General features: G+C 30.7%; 2 protein-coding genes across 2 annotated transcripts in view; both read left to right on the top strand.

The window, feature by feature from the left end:
• The first annotated feature begins 6,570 nt into the window (after window positions 1–6,570).
• On the top strand, window positions 6,571–8,211 carry LOC130899714 (cilia- and flagella-associated protein 45-like). Its single transcript, XM_057809863.1, has one exon. The coding sequence runs from the start codon at window positions 6,619–6,621 to the stop codon at window positions 8,161–8,163; it is 1,545 nt and encodes a 514-aa protein (XP_057665846.1). The 5' UTR covers window positions 6,571–6,618; the 3' UTR covers window positions 8,164–8,211.
• A 9,332-nt stretch (window positions 8,212–17,543) lies between these two features.
• LOC130899710 (A disintegrin and metalloproteinase with thrombospondin motifs adt-1-like) overlaps window positions 17,544–18,524 on the top strand; it is a 37,239-nt gene continuing 36,258 nt past the window's right edge. Inside the window, exon 1 of the mRNA XM_057809850.1 lies at window positions 17,544–17,665. The gene's annotated coding sequence lies outside the window, so the exon portion shown is untranslated. The remainder of the gene's footprint in view (window positions 17,666–18,524) is intronic.

Here is an 18,524-nt window from a genome sequence, read left to right as displayed (position 1 = left end):
CTGTATTATATCGTAGAATCAATCACGTAATAAAATCGACAGTTTTTTGAGGAATTCTGACGCCTGTTATCGATAAATTTCGATTTATTTGATTATTTTCACAAAAACTATTAGAAAAAATAATTTTTTTCCAAAAAATTCCATATACAGGGTGAATCACGCTCAACGGTATGGAACCTAATGATAAAATGACTAAATTTCAAACTTCTTTGATCGAAATACGTTCTAAGAAAGCGATTTTGATCTAAAATTTGTTAGATATATACAGAATGTCTTAAATAGAAAAAAAATTGTATAATTTTCAATTGAACACCCTGTATTATATCGTAGAATCAATCACGTAATAAAATCGACAGTTTTTTGAGGAATTCTGACGCCTGTTATCGATAAATTTCGATTTATTTGATTATTTTCACAAAAACTATTAGAAAAAATAATTTTTTTCCAAAAAATTCCATATACAGGGTGAATCACGCTCAACGGTATGGAACCTAATGATAAAATGACTAAATTTCAAACTTCTTTGATCGAAATACGTTCTAAGAAAGCGATTTTGATCTAAAATTTGTTAGATATATACAGAATGTCTTAAATAGAAAAAAAATTGTATAATTTTCAATTGAACACCCTGTATTATATCGTAGAATCAATCACGTAATAAAATCGACAGTTTTTTGAGGAATTCTGACGCCTGTTATCGATAAATTTCGATTTATTTGATTATTTTCACAAAAACTATTAGAAAAAATAATTTTTTTCCAAAAAATTCCATATACAGGGTGAATCACGCTCAACGGTATGGAACCTAATGATAAAATGACTAAATTTCAAACTTCTTTGATCGAAATACGTTCTAAGAAAGCGATTTTGATCTAAAATTTGTTAGATATATACAGAATGTCTTAAATAGAAAAAAAATTGTATAATTTTCAATTGAACACCCTGTATTATATCGTAGAATCAATCACGTAATAAAATCGACAGTTTTTTGAGGAATTCTGACGCCTGTTATCGATAAATTTCGATTTATTTGATTATTTTCACAAAAACTATTAGAAAAAATAATTTTTTTCCAAAAAATTCCATATACAGGGTGAATCACGCTCAACGGTATGGAACCTAATGATAAAATGACTAAATTTCAAACTTCTTTGATCGAAATACGTTCTAAGAATGCGATTTTGATCTAAAATCAGTTAGATATATACAGAATGTCTTAAATAGAAAAGAAATTGTATAATTTTCAATGGAACACCCTGTATTATATCGTAGAATCAATCACGTAATAAAATCGACAGTTTTTTGAGGAATTCTGACGCCTGTTATCGATAAATTTCGATTTATTTGATTATTTTCACAAAAACTATTAGAAAAAATAATTTATTTTCGAAAAATTCCATATACAGGGTGAATCACGCTCAATGGGATGGAACTTAAAGATAAAATGACTGAATTTCAAACTTTTTGGATCGAAATACGTTCTAAGAAAGCAAATTTGATCTAAAATTTGTTAGATAGATATACAGAACGTCTCAAATAGAGAAGACAATCTACGATCTAGAATTACGCGCAAAGTTTCCGAACTCAACCTAAAGATGTCAGCAGTCATCAATATAAATCTGAAAGGTTTATTTTCTCGCCAAAATTTCAATCGAAAATGAAAAAAATTGAGGATCTAGCCGCAAAAAAAACAAATTTCTTCTTTCTTTGTTGGCGACGAAAAAACTTTTCGTGTATTAGAAAACTAAATTCCCCGAAACATCTTCTTCTTTATTACAACAATAATTTTTTTTCACAATTCTCGGTTTTCAAAATTTCCACGGTAATAAAAACCTCGAAATTAGTTCGACACAGCTGGAGATTAAAATTTAATTTAATTGTTATAAAAATAACAATTGAACACGACGTAGTTTTTCAATGTTAAACTTTTGATGGCCTATATAAATATCGTAATTCGATTAATTTCAATATCAGTTTACTTGAATGACGGAATAGATACGGGCCTCTAGATACTCCCATCTAAACTATCAAACTCGTAAAAAAAAATTCCAATTTGAAGTTAATTCTTCACAATATCACGTTCTTCTTCTTTTCCGACAAGTTTTTCACATATTTACCTCATGTATACACCAACACTTACACTAATTATCCACTAACACTAAACACTTCAACTAATTTATTTAAATAAATTAAATTTACTTTGTACGGTGTGTTTTTTCGTGTTTCGTTCTATATATACATTATCATTACAGTCTAGAAACTTCGATTTCCCGGAAATCTCATATTAGAATCGACTAAAAACTCATTATGTAATTCTTTATCGTGTACAGGGTGTTTCGGAACTTGATACATGAAATTCGGGTGTAAATTTATGACGTGGTATGAAAAAAGTTTTTCGTACGATCCTCGTTTTTGAGTTACAGGCATTTAAAGTTTCGAAATTTGAATTTTCAATTTGTTCGAAAATCTTTCTCGAATTTTGGCATGTTTTTTGATTATTACGTTAATTTAAAATGTAATAACCAGTTTATTAGAATTGTTTATCGACTTAAAACTGATTAAAAATCCCGTAGGATAGAAAAATCTACCACTTCCACCATTTTGTTTTTTATCAATGTATTTAAAACTTTTTAGTATCGAAGCCGGACGTACTAATAACATCCTGTACATTTCTTATAATTTTATACAGTAAAACACTTTGTTAATTCATAATTATTTGAAGTTTTATTTTATTTTCTGGGAAAAAATATTTTTTTAAAGTTATAATGAGGGCGAGATGAAAATATCAAAATAATTTTTTCGTTTCTTCGTTTTTTTTGGTTTCAATGTTTTATATTTTACGTCATTTTGGGTTTTATCCATATTTTGATTGGAAACTTTTAAATTGTTAGAAAAAAATAGTCAACGAATTTTGTTTATATCATTTATTTCAAAGTCGTATAATTTCTGTCCGTTGGGACAACCTGTACAACAAAATCTATAAAATTAGTTGATGCAAATCCAATACACGTCTTTGTCTAATAATAATTTCGTAAAATGTAAACTTACGTCAAATATTCATAATTTGTCATAATTTTTAGTGTAGTTGAGAAAAAATGATTATTTGGTATCATAAAAACTGAAATTTGTATCAATCATGTACAAACAGTGAATAAAAATAAAATCATATTCATTTCTGATAAGTTTTTTTCATTTAAAAAAACGTATTTTCAAAACCAATTACGTATAACAAAATTTAGTGGACATCCAGTATATCAAAATGTATAAATTCAGTTTTAAATATAATCAAAATTGAACTCGACTGTGTATATTATATACAAATCAATTTCTGAGTAGTTTTTTTCATTTTAAAAAACGTATTTTCAAAACCAATCACGTATAACAAAATTTAGTGGACATCCAGTATATCAAAATGTATAAATTCAGTTTTAAATATAATCAAAATTGAACTCGACTGTGTATATTATATACAAATCAATTTCTGATTAGTTTTTTTCATTTTAAAAAACGTATTTTCAAAATCAATTACGTATAACAAAATTTAGTGGACATCCAGTATATCAAAATCTATAAATTCAGTTTTAAATATAATCAAAATTGAACTGGACTGTGTATATTATATACAAATCAATTTCTGATTAGTTTTTTTCATTTTAAAAAACGTATTTTCAAAACCAATCACGTATAACAAAATTTAGTGGACATCCAGTATATCAAAATCTATAAATTCAGTTTTAAATATAATCAAAATTGAACTCGACTGTGTATATTATATACAAATCAATTTCTGATTAGTTTTTTTCATTTTAAAAAACGTATTTTCAAAACCAATTACGTATAACAAAATTTAGTGGACATCCAGTATATCAAAATGTATAAATTCAGTTTTAAATATAATCAAAATTGAACTCGACTGTGTATATTATATACAAATCAATTTCTGATTAGTTTTTTTCATTTTAAAAAACGTATTTTCAAAACCAATTACGTATAACAAAATTTAGAGGACATCCAGTATATCAAAATCTATAAATTGAGTTTTAAATACGAAAAAAAACAATATATAATAAAAATTTAACTTAATTGTGTAAATTATAAACAAATTTAAATTTGAAAACAGTAACTAGTATGTGTGATTGGTAACATAATTTAATTAGGCACTTAAAGTTTATTTTTTTTTTAAAAACTGTTTATAACCTCATTAACACACTAGCGGTAATAACAAGCATTCCAAAATTGACGAAAATCGTTGCACTACCTGCTTTATGTCCATCTGGATCATTGGCCTTGGGCGAAGAAGGAACCGCGGTCGTAGATTTAGTTGTTTTAATTTCGGGTTTAGTAGTTTCTGCATTAACCTTTTCCGTATTAACTTCTTCTGTTTTATCGTCTACCGTAACGGTTATATGAGAAGTAACATCCAAAATGTCCGGTTTCGTTGTTGCTTTAGGAATTACATCGGTTGGAGATACAGAAACCGATTGCGAATAAACCGAATTTTGTACCAAAATGAGGCACGCCACACTTAAAACAATCAAAAACGCCGAACTAGACATAGTTATTTCTCAAGTTGACGCGGCCCAATGAAGCTTACTTGGTCTACTGGAGATCGTCGACTGGTCCGGACACCTGGCCAGCTACACGACTAGACTGTATATGCGTATATGGGTTCTGATAAAAAAGTTTTTGTGAGTCACTATGGCGATATTAGTATGACGATTTCTCAACGGAAAATCGCAAAGGACCAGTAAAAATTCCCAGAAGGGTCCGGACTGGGCGGTTATAAAAGTTATTGTGCCACGTGAACGCATTCTTTAACATTATACGAGGCGAATCGAAATTCAAAAAATTCGGTAATGAATAAATAACTCGATTATATTTAAGATTATTTTCTAAATTATACATTCGAATATTATTAATTTTTAATTGATTATTACGTATGTCGATGTCCAATAGATACTTCTACACTACTACTTGAATGGGCAGTGGCGGCTCTAGCCCAATGGTTAACAATCTGTAATTCGTTTTTTGGTTATAAAAAATCGAAAAATCATCCGATTTCGATGAATTTTTTTTTAAAATCTTCGTTTTCACGGCCGATTTATAAAAAAAAATATGGAAAATATCTCACCTGGAAATTTCATATAGTTTTATGACTTTAAATGTGATTATAAACGCACTTCTTCGCATATAATCGTTCATAACTTTTTTACCAAGCATCAAAGGCAGTTGATATATTTTTTTTATTAATCTACACAAAAAAACGAACATTTTAGACAAAAAAAAATTGAAAAATGTTTGTTTAATCGCTTTTTATCTCAATTAAAGATCTCATATGGTTTTTATGAAATTTTTCAAAGTTAACTTTACAATAACTGATTTTAAGATGTTTTTGTTCATATAATTTTAATTATTACTTAATAAAAAATTATTATATGTGAGAAAATGTCAATTTTAAGAGTAACTGTTATTATATTTGATTGTAAAAATATGATAAATCAACATTTTTGTATAATTTTTTTTTCAATTTGCTTATTTTTTTGTGTAGATTATGAAAAAAAATATTACAACTTCATTTATTATTTGGAAAAAAGTTATCAACAATTATACGTGAATTAGTGCATTTTCATCAACATTTAAAGCCCTGAAATCAATATAAGTTTTAATTTTTTTTTATTATCATAATTTTTTTCGTAAATCCGCCGTAAGAACGCAGATTTTGAAAAAAAAATTCATCGAAATGGGACGATTTTTCGATTATCTAGAGCCAAAAAACGAGGGAACCGCGAAAGTATAAAATTACCTAATCCGTAACTTCCAAAGAGACAACCTGTATCATCTGAAAATAGCAAAAATGGATTTCCCAATCGATTTTTCAAAAAAAAGGTACTCTTAGTTCAACTCGATAAAATTTATGGTTTAGGAGATATTTAGATTTTTATTATTTCGCCATAAAGAAACATTCTGAAAAAAATTATCATAAATTGTGATTATTTATTGAAAATACTTACTGGAGGTATCAAAACATGATAAAACATTTCTAATTTAACTAAATAGATGTAAAATACAAAAATAAAAACAAATTTCGAAACCATTTCGTTTCAAATTTAAAGTAGAAACAAAATCGATTAATAAATAAGGTATTTGATAAGCTGATAATTAATTTTTACTTCAAATTATGAAAAAAAACTCATTTTTTACTCTCTTGTAAATAAACACGTGTTGTGAACTAACCATTATCGTACCTGTACATGTTGTACTTAACATTTTTTCCAAAAAGTTTTAAATCAAAACAAAAACGTGTTTTTAAAATTCAATCGATCCAATTTTCTATTCAAGAATTATACAATTAATAATAAGATTTTTGATAAATTTAATAACATTTTGAGTTTTTATTTATTTAGAAACTAATGTTTATATTTAAGTTTAATATCTAGTTGCAAATTCGATTTAATTAACGAAAATGTTTGTTCATTCGAACCGAACGCAGAATGAATCCTCGTTGTCTAATGTCATATGTCATATGTCATTTAGTGATGATAGAAATGTCATTTTGACTTTGTAAACGAAATAGACGTCGAAATATTAAACTATATTGAAATATAATATTAAAGAAAGATGTCAAATGAAAAATTGTATCTTGGAAAACAACCCATTAAAATCAGTGCCGATATATTCGCCAAAGAATGCGATCCGAATTTGGAATACATCCATCACAAACCTTCGAGGGCTACGGAAACCAAAGTGACAGTGGTAAGATTCGATAAAGACATAATTAGAGAGCTAGTGGTACCAGATAAAGAGCCCATCGAGTACCCGGCCGTTTTATCCAAAGGAGAATACGAAAGGTTGAAGAAACAAGCGAAACCCGTGAGTTTGGAGGAAAAGATGCGGAAGATCCAAGAAGCCGAACAGCAGAAAATGAAAATCCAACAGGAAAGTTTGGATAGAAAGGAGCGTTTAATGGCGACGCAGAAAACCCAACAGGATTTACCCGGCACCAAATTGAACGCCGTCGAATCGGAAGCCGCCAAAAATAATTTATATTTGAAACAAAGATCCGAGGAATTGATGATCGAACAAGACGATAAAGTGAAACAAATCAGCAAAATAATATTAGCGGCCAAATGTCGCGCCATTAGGAACGCCCAAATAGCCGAAAAGAAATTAATAGAAAAACAGCTGCGAGAAGAAAACGAACGCTTAGATAAAATGGCGGAGCAAACGCGACAAAAAAATATCCGATCCGAAGAGAAACGCCGAGCGGAAGCCGAAATAAAAAGACAAAGATACGTAAAAGAAGTACAAGAACAAGTGCAAGAAAACGAAATGAATCAACTACTGGAAGCCGAAAAGATCGAAGAAGAAAGCAGAATGATCAACAGAGCGCTGATAGCTTGGCAAAAAGAAGAAGAACTAAAAGCCGTCGAAAAGAAAAACGTGCAAACGCGATTAAAGAAAGAATTAGACCGAGCCAACGAAGAAGCCGAATACTACAAAGCGTTACGAGAAGAAGAAGACAGAATATCCGACATGAGGATAATGGAATTCATAAAATCCAAACAGCAGCGCGAAGAAGCGCTAGAAAGGGAAAAAACTCTGATTAAACAGACGAAGGAAAGAGAGATAGCGCGAATGGTGGAAAGTCAAGGGAAATCGCAGGATTTGAAAGCTCTGATGGACGAATTGAACGCGGCCAGAGCGCAAGAGGCCAAAGAAAAGGAATGGCGGGAAAAAGAGAAACAAGAAGCGATGAAGAAGCAACGAGTGGTGGAGGATCTGAAGAAATCCAGAGCAGAGCAAATAGAGTACATCAGGAAAGCTCAGGCTGTGGCGTTAGCTAGGGAAGAAGAAGCATTCAGGAAAGTGGTTGCGACGCAAAAGCAATTGCACGATGTTGACGTGAAAAATCAACGGAAACGGATAGAGGAAACGGAAAAACACAGAAAATTCCTTTTGAAGCAAATAAACGAAAAAGAAAAGGAGAGAATCAAGTATCGACAAGAGAAATTCGAAGACGGGAAAGCCCAGAGACAAGAGTACATGGTGAAAAATAGGCGTATCGAGGAGTATTTACAACAGAAAATCGATCAATTGAAACAAACCAATTTACCTGAAAGTTACGTCAAGGAAATTGAGAGGCAAATGAAATTCGTAAAATAGAATTTACAATTTTTTATATTTTTACCACAATATATTTGATTCGTAGTATCAACTGACTAATTTCGTGTTTAGTTTGTTAAACTACGAGATTAAATTTGGTTTTAGTACGGGAGATTAAGCAGAATATCAACACTACCAAACGAGGCTGATTAATTTCGTGTTTAGTTTGTTAGACTACGAGATTAAATTGATTTTAGTACGGGAGATTAAGCAGAATATCAACACTACAAAACGAGACTGACTAATTTCGTGTTTAGTTTGTTAGACTACGAGATTAAATTTGGTTTTAGTACGGGAGATTAAGCAGAATATCAACACTACGAAACGAAGTTGACTAATTTCGTGTTTAGTTTGTTAGACTACGAGATTAAATTGATTTTAGTACGGGAGATTAAGCAGAATATCAACACTACAAAACGAGGCTGATTAATTTCGTGTTTAGTTTGTTAGACTACGAGATTAAATTGGTTTTAGTACGAGAGATTAAGCAGAATATCAACACTACCAAACGAGGCTGACTAATTTCGTGTTTAGTTTGTTAGACTACGAGATTAAATTGGTTTTAGTACGGGAGATTAAGCAGAATATCAACACTACCAAACGAGGCTGACTAATTTCGTGTTTAGTTTGTTAGACTACGAGATTAAATTGGTTTTAGTACGAGAGATTAAGCAGAATATCAACACTACCAAACGAGGCTGATTAATTTCGTGTTTAGTTTGTTAGACTACGAGATTAAATTTGGTTTTAGTACGGGAGATTAAGCAGAATATCAACACTACCAAACGAGGCTGACTAATTTCGTGTTTAGTTTGTTAGACTACGAGATTAAATTGGTTTTAGTACGGGAGATTAAGTAGAATATCAACACTACCAAACGAGGCTGACTAATTTCGTGTTTAGTTTGTTAGACTACGAGATTAAATTGATCTTAGTACGGGAGATTAAGCAGAATATCAACACTACAAAACGAGGTTGACTAATTTCGTGTTTAGTTTGTTAGACTACGAGATTAAATTTAGTTTTAGTACGGGAGATTAAGCAGAATATCAACACTACAAAACGAGACTGATTAATTTCGTGTTTAGTTTGTTAGACTACGAGATTAAATTTGGTTTTAGTACGGGAGATTAAGCAGAATATCAACACTACAAAACGAGGCTGATTAATTTCGTGTTTAGTTTGTTAGACTACGAGATTAAATTTGGTTTTAGTACGGGAGATTAAGCAGAATATCAACACTACAAAACGAGGCTGATTAATTTCGTGTTTAGTTTGTTAGACTACGAGATTAAATTTGGTTTTAGTACGGGAGATTAAGCAGAATATCAACACTACAAAACGAGGTTGACTAATTTCGTGTTTAGTTTGTTAGACTACGAGATTAAATTTGGTTTTAGTACGGGAGATTAAGCAGAATATCAACACTACAAAACGAGGCTGATTAATTTCGTGTTTAGTTTGTTAGACTACGAGATTAAATTTAGTTTTAGTACGGGAGATTAAGCAGAATATCAACACTACCAAACGAGGCTGACTAATTTCGTGTTTAGTTTGTTAGACTACGAGATTAAATTGGTTTTAGTACGGGAGATTAAGCAGAATATCAACACTACAAAACGAGGCTGATTAATTTCGTGTTTAGTTTGTTAGACTACGAGATTAAATTTGGTTTTAGTACGGGAGATTAAGCAGAATATCAACACTACAAAACGAGGCTGATTAATTTCGTGTTTAGTTTGTTAGACTACGAGATTAAATTTAGTTTTAGTACGGGAGATTAAGCAGAATATCAACACTACAAAACGAGGTTGACTAATTTCGTGTTTAGTTTGTTAGACTACGAGATTAAATTTAGTTTTAGTACGGGAGATTAAGCAGAATATCAACACTACCAAACGAGGCTGACTAATTTCGTGTTTAGTTTGTTAGACTACGAGATTAAATTTGGTTTTAGTACGGGAGATTAAGCAGAATATCAACACTACAAAACGAGGTTGACTAATTTCGTGTTTAGTTTGTTAGACTACGAGATTAAATTTGGTTTCAGTACGGGAGATTAAGCAGAATATCAACACTACAAAACGAGGTTGACTAATTTCGTGTTTAGTTTGTTAGACTACGAGATTAAATTTGGTTTCAGTACGGGAGATTAAGCAGAATATCAACACTACAAAACGAGACTGACTAATTTCGTGTTTAGTTTGTTAGACTACGAGATTAAATTTGGTTTTAGTACGGGAGATTAAGCAGAATATCAACACTACAAAACGAGGTTGACTAATTTCTTGTTTAGTTTGTTAGACTACGAGATTAAATTGGTTTTAGTACGGGAGATTAAGCAGATTATCTACACTACAAAACGAGACTGACTAATTTCGTGTTTAGTTTGTTAGACTACGAGATTAAATTTGGTTTCAGTACGGGAGATTAAGCAGAATATCAACACTACCAAACGAGGTTGACTAATTTCGTGTTTAGTTTGTTAGACTACGAGATTAAATTTGGTTTCAGTACGGGAGATTAAGCAGAATATCAACACTACAAAACGAGGCTGATTAATTTCGTGTTTAGTTTGTTAGACTACGAGATTAAATTTGGTTTTAGTACGGGAGATTAAGCAGAATATCAACACTACCAAACGAGGCTGACTAATTTCGTGTTTAGTTTGTTAGACTACGAGATTAAATTTGGTTTCAGTACGGGAGATTAAGCAGAATATCAACACTACCAAACGAGGTTGACTAATTTCGTGTTTAGTTTGTTAGACTACGAGATTAAATTTGGTTTCAGTACGGGAGATTAAGCAGAATATCAACACTACAAAACGAGGCTGATTAATTTCGTGTTTAGTTTGTTAGACTACGAGATTAAATTTGGTTTTAGTACGGGAGATTAAGCAGAATATCAACACTACCAAACGAGGCTGACTAATTTCTTGTTTAGTTTGTTAGACTACGAGATTAAATTGGTTTTAGTACGGGAGATTAAGCAGAATATCTACACTACAAAACGAGACTGACTAATTTCGTGTTTAGTTTGTTAGACTACGAGATTAAATTTGGTTTCAGTACGGGAGATTAAGCAGAATATCAACACTACCAAACGAGGCTGACTAATTTCTTGTTTAGTTTGTTAGACTACGAGATTAAATTTGGTTTCAGTACGGGAGATTAAGCAGAATATCAACACTACAAAACGAGGCTGATTAATTTCGTGTTTAGTTTGTTAGACTACGAGATTAAATTTGGTTTTAGTACGGGAGATTAAGCAGAATATCAACACTACCAAACGAGGCTGACTAATTTCTTGTTTAGTTTGTTAGACTACGAGATTAAATTGGTTTTAGTACGGGAGATTAAGCAGATTATCTACACTACAAAACGAGACTGACTAATTTCGTGTTTAGTTTGTTAGACTACGAGATTAAATTTGGTTTCAGTACGGAAGATTAAGCAGAATATCAACACTACAAAACGAGGTTGACTAATTTCGTGTTTAGTTTGTTAGACTACGAGATTAAATTTGGTTTTAGTACGGGAGATTAAGCAGAATATCAACACTACCAAACGAGGCTGACTAATTTCTTGTTTAGTTTGTTAGACTACGAGATTAAATTGGTTTTAGTACGGGAGATTAAGCAGATTATCTACACTACAAAACGAGACTGACTAATTTCGTGTTTAGTTTGTTAGACTACGAGATTAAATTTGGTTTCAGTACGGGAGATTAAGCAGAATATCAACACTACCAAACGAGGTTGACTAATTTCGTGTTTAGTTTGTTAGACTACGAGATTAAATTTGGTTTCAGTACGGGAGATTAAGCAGAATATCAACACTACAAAACGAGGCTGATTAATTTCGTGTTTAGTTTGTTAGACTACGAGATTAAATTTGGTTTTAGTATGGGAGATTAAGCAGAATATCAACACTACCAAACGAGGCTGACTAATTTCGTGTTTAGTTTGTTAGACTACGAGATTAAATTTGGTTTCAGTACGGAAGATTAAGCAGAATATCAACACTACAAAACGAGGTTGACTAATTTCGTGTTTAGTTTGTTAGACTACGAGATTAAATTTGGTTTTAGTACGGGAGATTAAGCAGAATATCAACACTACCAAACGAGGCTGACTAATTTCTTGTTTAGTTTGTTAGACTACGAGATTAAATTGGTTTTAGTACGGGAGATTAAGCAGATTATCTACACTACAAAACGAGACTGACTAATTTCGTGTTTAGTTTGTTAGACTACGAGATTAAATTTGGTTTCAGTACGGGAGATTAAGCAGAATATCAACACTACCAAACGAGGTTGACTAATTTCGTGTTTAGTTTGTTAGACTACGAGATTAAATTTGGTTTCAGTACGGGAGATTAAGCAGAATATCAACACTACAAAACGAGGCTGATTAATTTCGTGTTTAGTTTGTTAGACTACGAGATTAAATTTGGTTTTAGTACGGGAGATTAAGCAGAATATCAACACTACCAAACGAGGCTGACTAATTTCGTGTTTAGTTTGTTAGACTACGCGATTAAATTTGGTTTTAGTATGGGAGATTAAGCAGAATATCAACACTACAAAACGAGGCTGATTAATTTCGTGTTTAGTTTGTTAGACTACGAGATTAAATTTAGTTTTAGTACGGGAGATTAAGCAGAATATCAACACTACAAAACGAGGTTGACTAATTTCGTGTTTAGTTTGTTAGACTACGAGATTAAATTGGTTTTAGTACGGGAGATTAAGCAGAATATCAACACTACAAAACGAGGTTGACTAATTTCGTGTTCAGTTTGTTAGACTACGAGATTAAATTGGTTTTAGTACGGGAGATTAAGCAGAATATCAACAGTACAAAACGAGGTTGACTAATTTCGTGTTTAGTTTGTTAGACTACGAGATTAAATTGGTTTTAGTACGGGAGATTAAGCAGAATATCAACACTACAAAACGAGGCTGATTAATTTCGTGTTTAGTTTGTTAGACTACGAGATTAAATTTGGTTTTAGTACGGGAGATTAAGCAGAATATCAACACTACCAAACGAGGCTGACTAATTTCGTGTTTAGTTTGTTAGACTACGAGATTAAATTGGTTTTAGTACGGGAGATTAAGTAGAATATCAACACTACAAAACGAGGTTGACTAATTTCGTGTTTAGTTTGTTAGACTACGAGATTAAATTTAGTTTTAGTACGGGAGATTAAGCAGAATATCAACACAATAAAATAAAATCGCTAAAAACTCACAATAGGGGAAAATTAAGTTAGGTTGGGAAATATTTTGAGTCATAATAACTAAAAGAATAGGTTAAGGTGAAAAACACATTCCACCTTTCTTATAGAACTTTTAATGAGCTCCAATTTTTGTCTCAAACTTTTTTTCTAAAATCAATATTAATAGAAATATTTACTTGGTCAAGTTAGGTTGTGTCAGTCGGCGTTGTGCTACAGTCACGTAAACTTGTCCGCCATTCTTGATACTCCCGCCAAGTGTGAATTGAAATCCATCGGAGAATGAGTTAAGTATGGGGAAAATTTCATGAGTGATGGTGTCGTGCGTGAATGGTGTCGAAAGTTTAAAGATGGCTGAATGCATTAAAATAAAAAAAACCTGGTGGTTGTATTTGAAAAAATGAAGAAATTCGATATTTATGAAGTTAAACTTTGAATACTTTTTATACACACCCTGTATAAAATGAAAAATTTTTCAACATAGATTGAAATACGTCCGACCTTGCTAAAAGTAACCGAATAAAAACGATTTTCATATCTCTATGGATATCCTCGTAAAAAATTAATTTATAAGGGTCTGCAACAGTCAATTTTTTTACAAAAATATTAATAACTAAAGAAATAAGCATTTTTCGAAAAAAGTTTTTGGACAAAACTATACTAAAATTCTATGTAGATTTCAAAAATCTATGAATATACAGGGTGTTCTATTTAAAATAACAAAGTTACAGTCGACTTCCGGTAGAACCGGAAGTCAGCCATCTTTGAAAATATTTTAGTTAAAAAGATCGTATCAAAAAACCCAAACGTAGAAATTTTCATGATTTTACTATAAGTATTTTGCCATATACAGATAGTTTTAACTCGTCGTGGGACACCCTGTATAATGATCTAATAGTTCTAGATTTGAAGTAAATACATTGTAGTACCGTTAAGTTTTAAATATGTAATATAATATGGCCGTTATAATGTTTATACGTATAATATGACTGATGATTGTTGAGTCTAGATTTTCAAGAGGCTATTTCTTATCCTTTGCCTTTCTCACAATCATTCAACGTCACTTAGACACACATTTTTTCACACTTCAATGAATTATTATTTGATGCGTTCATATTTCAACGGTACACAGAAATAACATTATGATTTAATAAATATTATTTGAAGACTTTGTTGAATGTTTTGAAGAATGTCAAAATTGGAGTTTGTGTGATTCGTTGAAAATGAAATGTTATTTTGTATATAGTTTGTAAGAATATAATTAATGTAAACAATTTAATCTTTACGTTCTCAAATTTTACATTGAAATGGTATAGCTGACCATGAACGTTTTACAAAGACACGTCAATTTTCACCAGTTGATATGAAATAAATTTGAAAATAAACAATTTTACCAATGACGTTATTTAAATATCTAGTCGCGAATATTAATATACAGTGTGTCCCGTATAAGAAACAACACAGAGCAGAGGCGTAGCGGGCCCAAATTTTCGAAAAAAAAATATTTCAATTTAAAAATACCAAATTTGATACAATTTGATAGTTTTAAGGGTTTAAAAATTTTATTTTCATACCGTGGGTATGGATTTTATATACAATTTGTAAGAATATAATTAATATGAACAATTTAATCTTTACGTACCCAAATTTTAAATTGAAATGGTATAGCTGACCATGAACGTTTTACAAAGACACGTCGTTAAATTTCACCAGTTGGTTTAAAATTATAAAAAAAAACAATTCTACCAATCACGTTATTTAAATATCTAGTCGTGAATATTAATATACAGTGTGTCCCGTATGAGAAACAACACTGAGCAGAGGCGTAGCGGGCCCAAATTTTCGAAAAAAAAATATTTTAAATTAAAAAATAACAAATTTGATACAATTTGATAGTTTTAAGGGTTTAAAAATTTTATTTTCATACCGTGGGCATGGATTTTATATACAATTTGTAGGAATATAATTAATATAAACAATTTAATCTTTACGTACCCAAATTTCGCATTGAAATGGTATAGCTGACCATGAACGTTTTACAAAAACACGGGGTCAATTTTCATAAGTTGGTTTAAAAATAAAATTATAAAAAAAAAACAATTCTACCAATGACGTTATTTAAATATTTAATCGCAAATATTAATATACAGTGTGTCCCGTATAAGAAACAACACAGAGCAGAGGCGTAGCGGGCCCAAAATTTCGAAAAAAAAAATAAGATTTCAACTTTAAAATACCAAATTTGATACAATTTGAAAGTTTTAAGGGTTTAAAAATTTTATTTCCATGTCATGAGTATGGATTTTATATACAATTTGTAAGAATATAATTAATGTAAACAATTCAATCTTTACGTACCCAAATTTCAGTTTGAAATGGTATAGCTGACCATGAACGTTTTACAAAAACACGGGGTCAATTTTCATAAGTTGGTTTAAAAATAAAATTATAAAAAAAAAAACAATTCTACCAATGACGTTATTTAAATATTTAATCGCAAATATTAATATACAGTGTGTCCCGTATAAGAAACAACACAGAGCAGAGGCGTAGCGGGCCCAAAATTTCGAAAAAAAAAATAAGATTTCAACTTTAAAATACCAAATTTGATACAATTTGAAAGTTTTAAGGGTTTAAAAATTTTATTTCCATGTCATGAGTATGGATTTTATATACAATTTGTAAGAATATAATTAATGTAAACAATTCAATCTTTACGTACCCAAATTTCAGTTTGAAATGGTATAGCTGACCATGAACGTTTTACAAAAACACGGGGTCAATTTTCACCAGTTGGTTTAAAAATCAAATTATGAAAAAACAATTCTACCAATGACGTTATTTAAATATCTAGTCGCGAATATTAATATACAGTGTGTCCCGTATAAGAAACAACTCAGAGCAGTGGCGTAGTGGGCCCAAAATTTCGAAAAAAATTTGATACAAATTAAAAGTTTCAAGGGCTTTGTGTAATAATTATTCCAAGGGGTTAATTAGGGGTGATCTGATCTCGAAATTTCACATTTTTTTTTATCTATCTATTGATTTAAAAAACGTTTTTGTACTTTTTATAAATTATCACATAAACTCTACCCTTAAATAATTATATTCCATAAAGAAAATGAATTGAAAAAAGCCTTGTACTGGATTCTAAATTATTTGGAGACGCACCCCATTGACTCACACCCTTTTTTTTCATGACGTTTTTTTTGTACCAAACATATCGATAGTTCGAGTGACGTACACTAGGTGGGCTCTCGCTAATTTTCCTAATGGATCCTACCTAGTTTATTATAAAAAAAAAAACAAACAGAACCGGCTTTAGATAAATTGTTTCCATTGTTGAACGACCCTGTACCGCGCAGCTTCTTCTTTTTTACGAAGATAAATTTGCATAAATTCAACGAACGTTCATTTGATATCCTGTTTTTTTGATCCACTGAACACGGTAGCAAAAGATAATGCGGAAGAAAAACTTTTAACGTTATCGGACCGTATAATCCTTAAAAATAGTAAAACAACTTTCACCATTCGAAAATTATTCTAGAAAATCGACTCATAACATTACGAACAAATAAATAATCTAAATATTTAATTAATTTTTGTCGTAAGATTGTTTATTTTAATTAAGAATCCATTTATCAACTTTTCTAGTAGGAAAAATGATACCACGTGACCTTTAAAACGCTTTTCCTCAATCCTGGCTGACAAAAACACAAAACAGAGCACCAGAAATGCTCAAACGCCCCGCCCGGGTACTTATATAGAAAAAAGAGAAGGTAGAAGGTAAAAGGTTTTTCCCAAAGTCAGGTTTAATCGAATGATACTCGAATATTAAGAATTTACGACACTTTTGGAATAATATTTGATTTAAATGAATACTCGAGTTAAAATAAACAATTTATTTATTATAATGAGCGATTTAAGTTGCTTAAATCCGGTGATTTAACTTGTTCTGATCTGGTGGGTTTTAATTGCAAAAAAATAAATTGCTCGCGATCATACGAATGGCATCAAAACTTGTAATATAAAAAAAATGGATAAATAAACAAAAAAAAAATGGTATATGGTTCGTTGCCCCCCATATGAGGTGGCTGGGGAAATGGTAGAGTAGCTACTAGATGATCGCAAATCAGAACTAGTCGGTGTTTACATTCCATCGAGAAAGATACAAACAAAAACTGTTTTACTGTTTTAAAATTAACGCGATAAATTTAAAAGGAAAGAAACGCGAAGTTTTCGACGGATTTTTCTATTTAGTAAGTAATTTTTATAATAAATAAGAAATATCCTTTTTTATTCAGTAAATAACATCGTAAAAACTGTTAAAAGGACGTGCTTAAAAAAGGATCAACTCTAAAATCAAATACCATTTTTGTACTGTAATGTTTTTACCTTAAAAAGTACTCTGTACTTTTCAAACAGATTTCTGCTATTACAAAAATCTGCGTTGTGATCGTCCTGGTCAATTTGTCTCACAAAAATCGATAGGATTAAGGTCAGGAAGATGTGAAGGCTAATTCGTTCTATTTTTTTGTTATTTCAAATACTTTTTGCGTAGCTTCGACAAAAGTTTGTTCAGAACTTACTGATTTGTTCAAAATACCGTCAATTTTCACCAGATCTACTCGTAAACGTACCAAAACCATCACAGAGTCTTTGCCGTGTTTTACAGTCGAAATGGTATAGCTGACCATGAACGTTTTACAAAGACACGTCAATTTTCACCAGTTGGTTTAAAAATCAAATTATAAAAAAAACAATTTTACCAATGACGTTAATTAAATATCTAGTCGCGAATATTAATGTACAGTGTGTCCCGTATGAGAAACAACACAGAGCAGAGACGTAGTGGGCCCAAAATTTCGAAAAAAAACAAGATTTCAACTTAAAAATATCAAATTTGATACAAATTGAAAGTTTTAAGGGTTTAAAAATTTTATTTTCATACCGTGGGTATGGATTTTATATACAATTTGTAGGAATATAATTAATGTAAACAATTTAATCTTTTAGTACCCAAATTTCATATTGAAATGGTATAGCTGACCATGAACGTTTTAAAAAGACACGTCGTTAAATTTCACCAGTTGGTTTAAAAATCAAATTATAAAAAAA

The sequence above is a fragment of the Diorhabda carinulata genome, chromosome 11 (genome assembly GCF_026250575.1).
Source record: "Diorhabda carinulata isolate Delta chromosome 11, icDioCari1.1, whole genome shotgun sequence".
Lineage (NCBI taxonomy): Eukaryota > Metazoa > Arthropoda > Insecta > Coleoptera > Chrysomelidae > Diorhabda > Diorhabda carinulata.
This window is presented reverse-complemented; position numbering and strand designations above follow the sequence as displayed.

What these genes read in the sequence shown, in the direction of transcription:
- LOC130899714 (XM_057809863.1), top strand. Translation starts at nt 6,619, where the DNA reads ATGTCAAATGAAAAATTGTATCTTGGAAAACAACCCATTAAAATCAGT.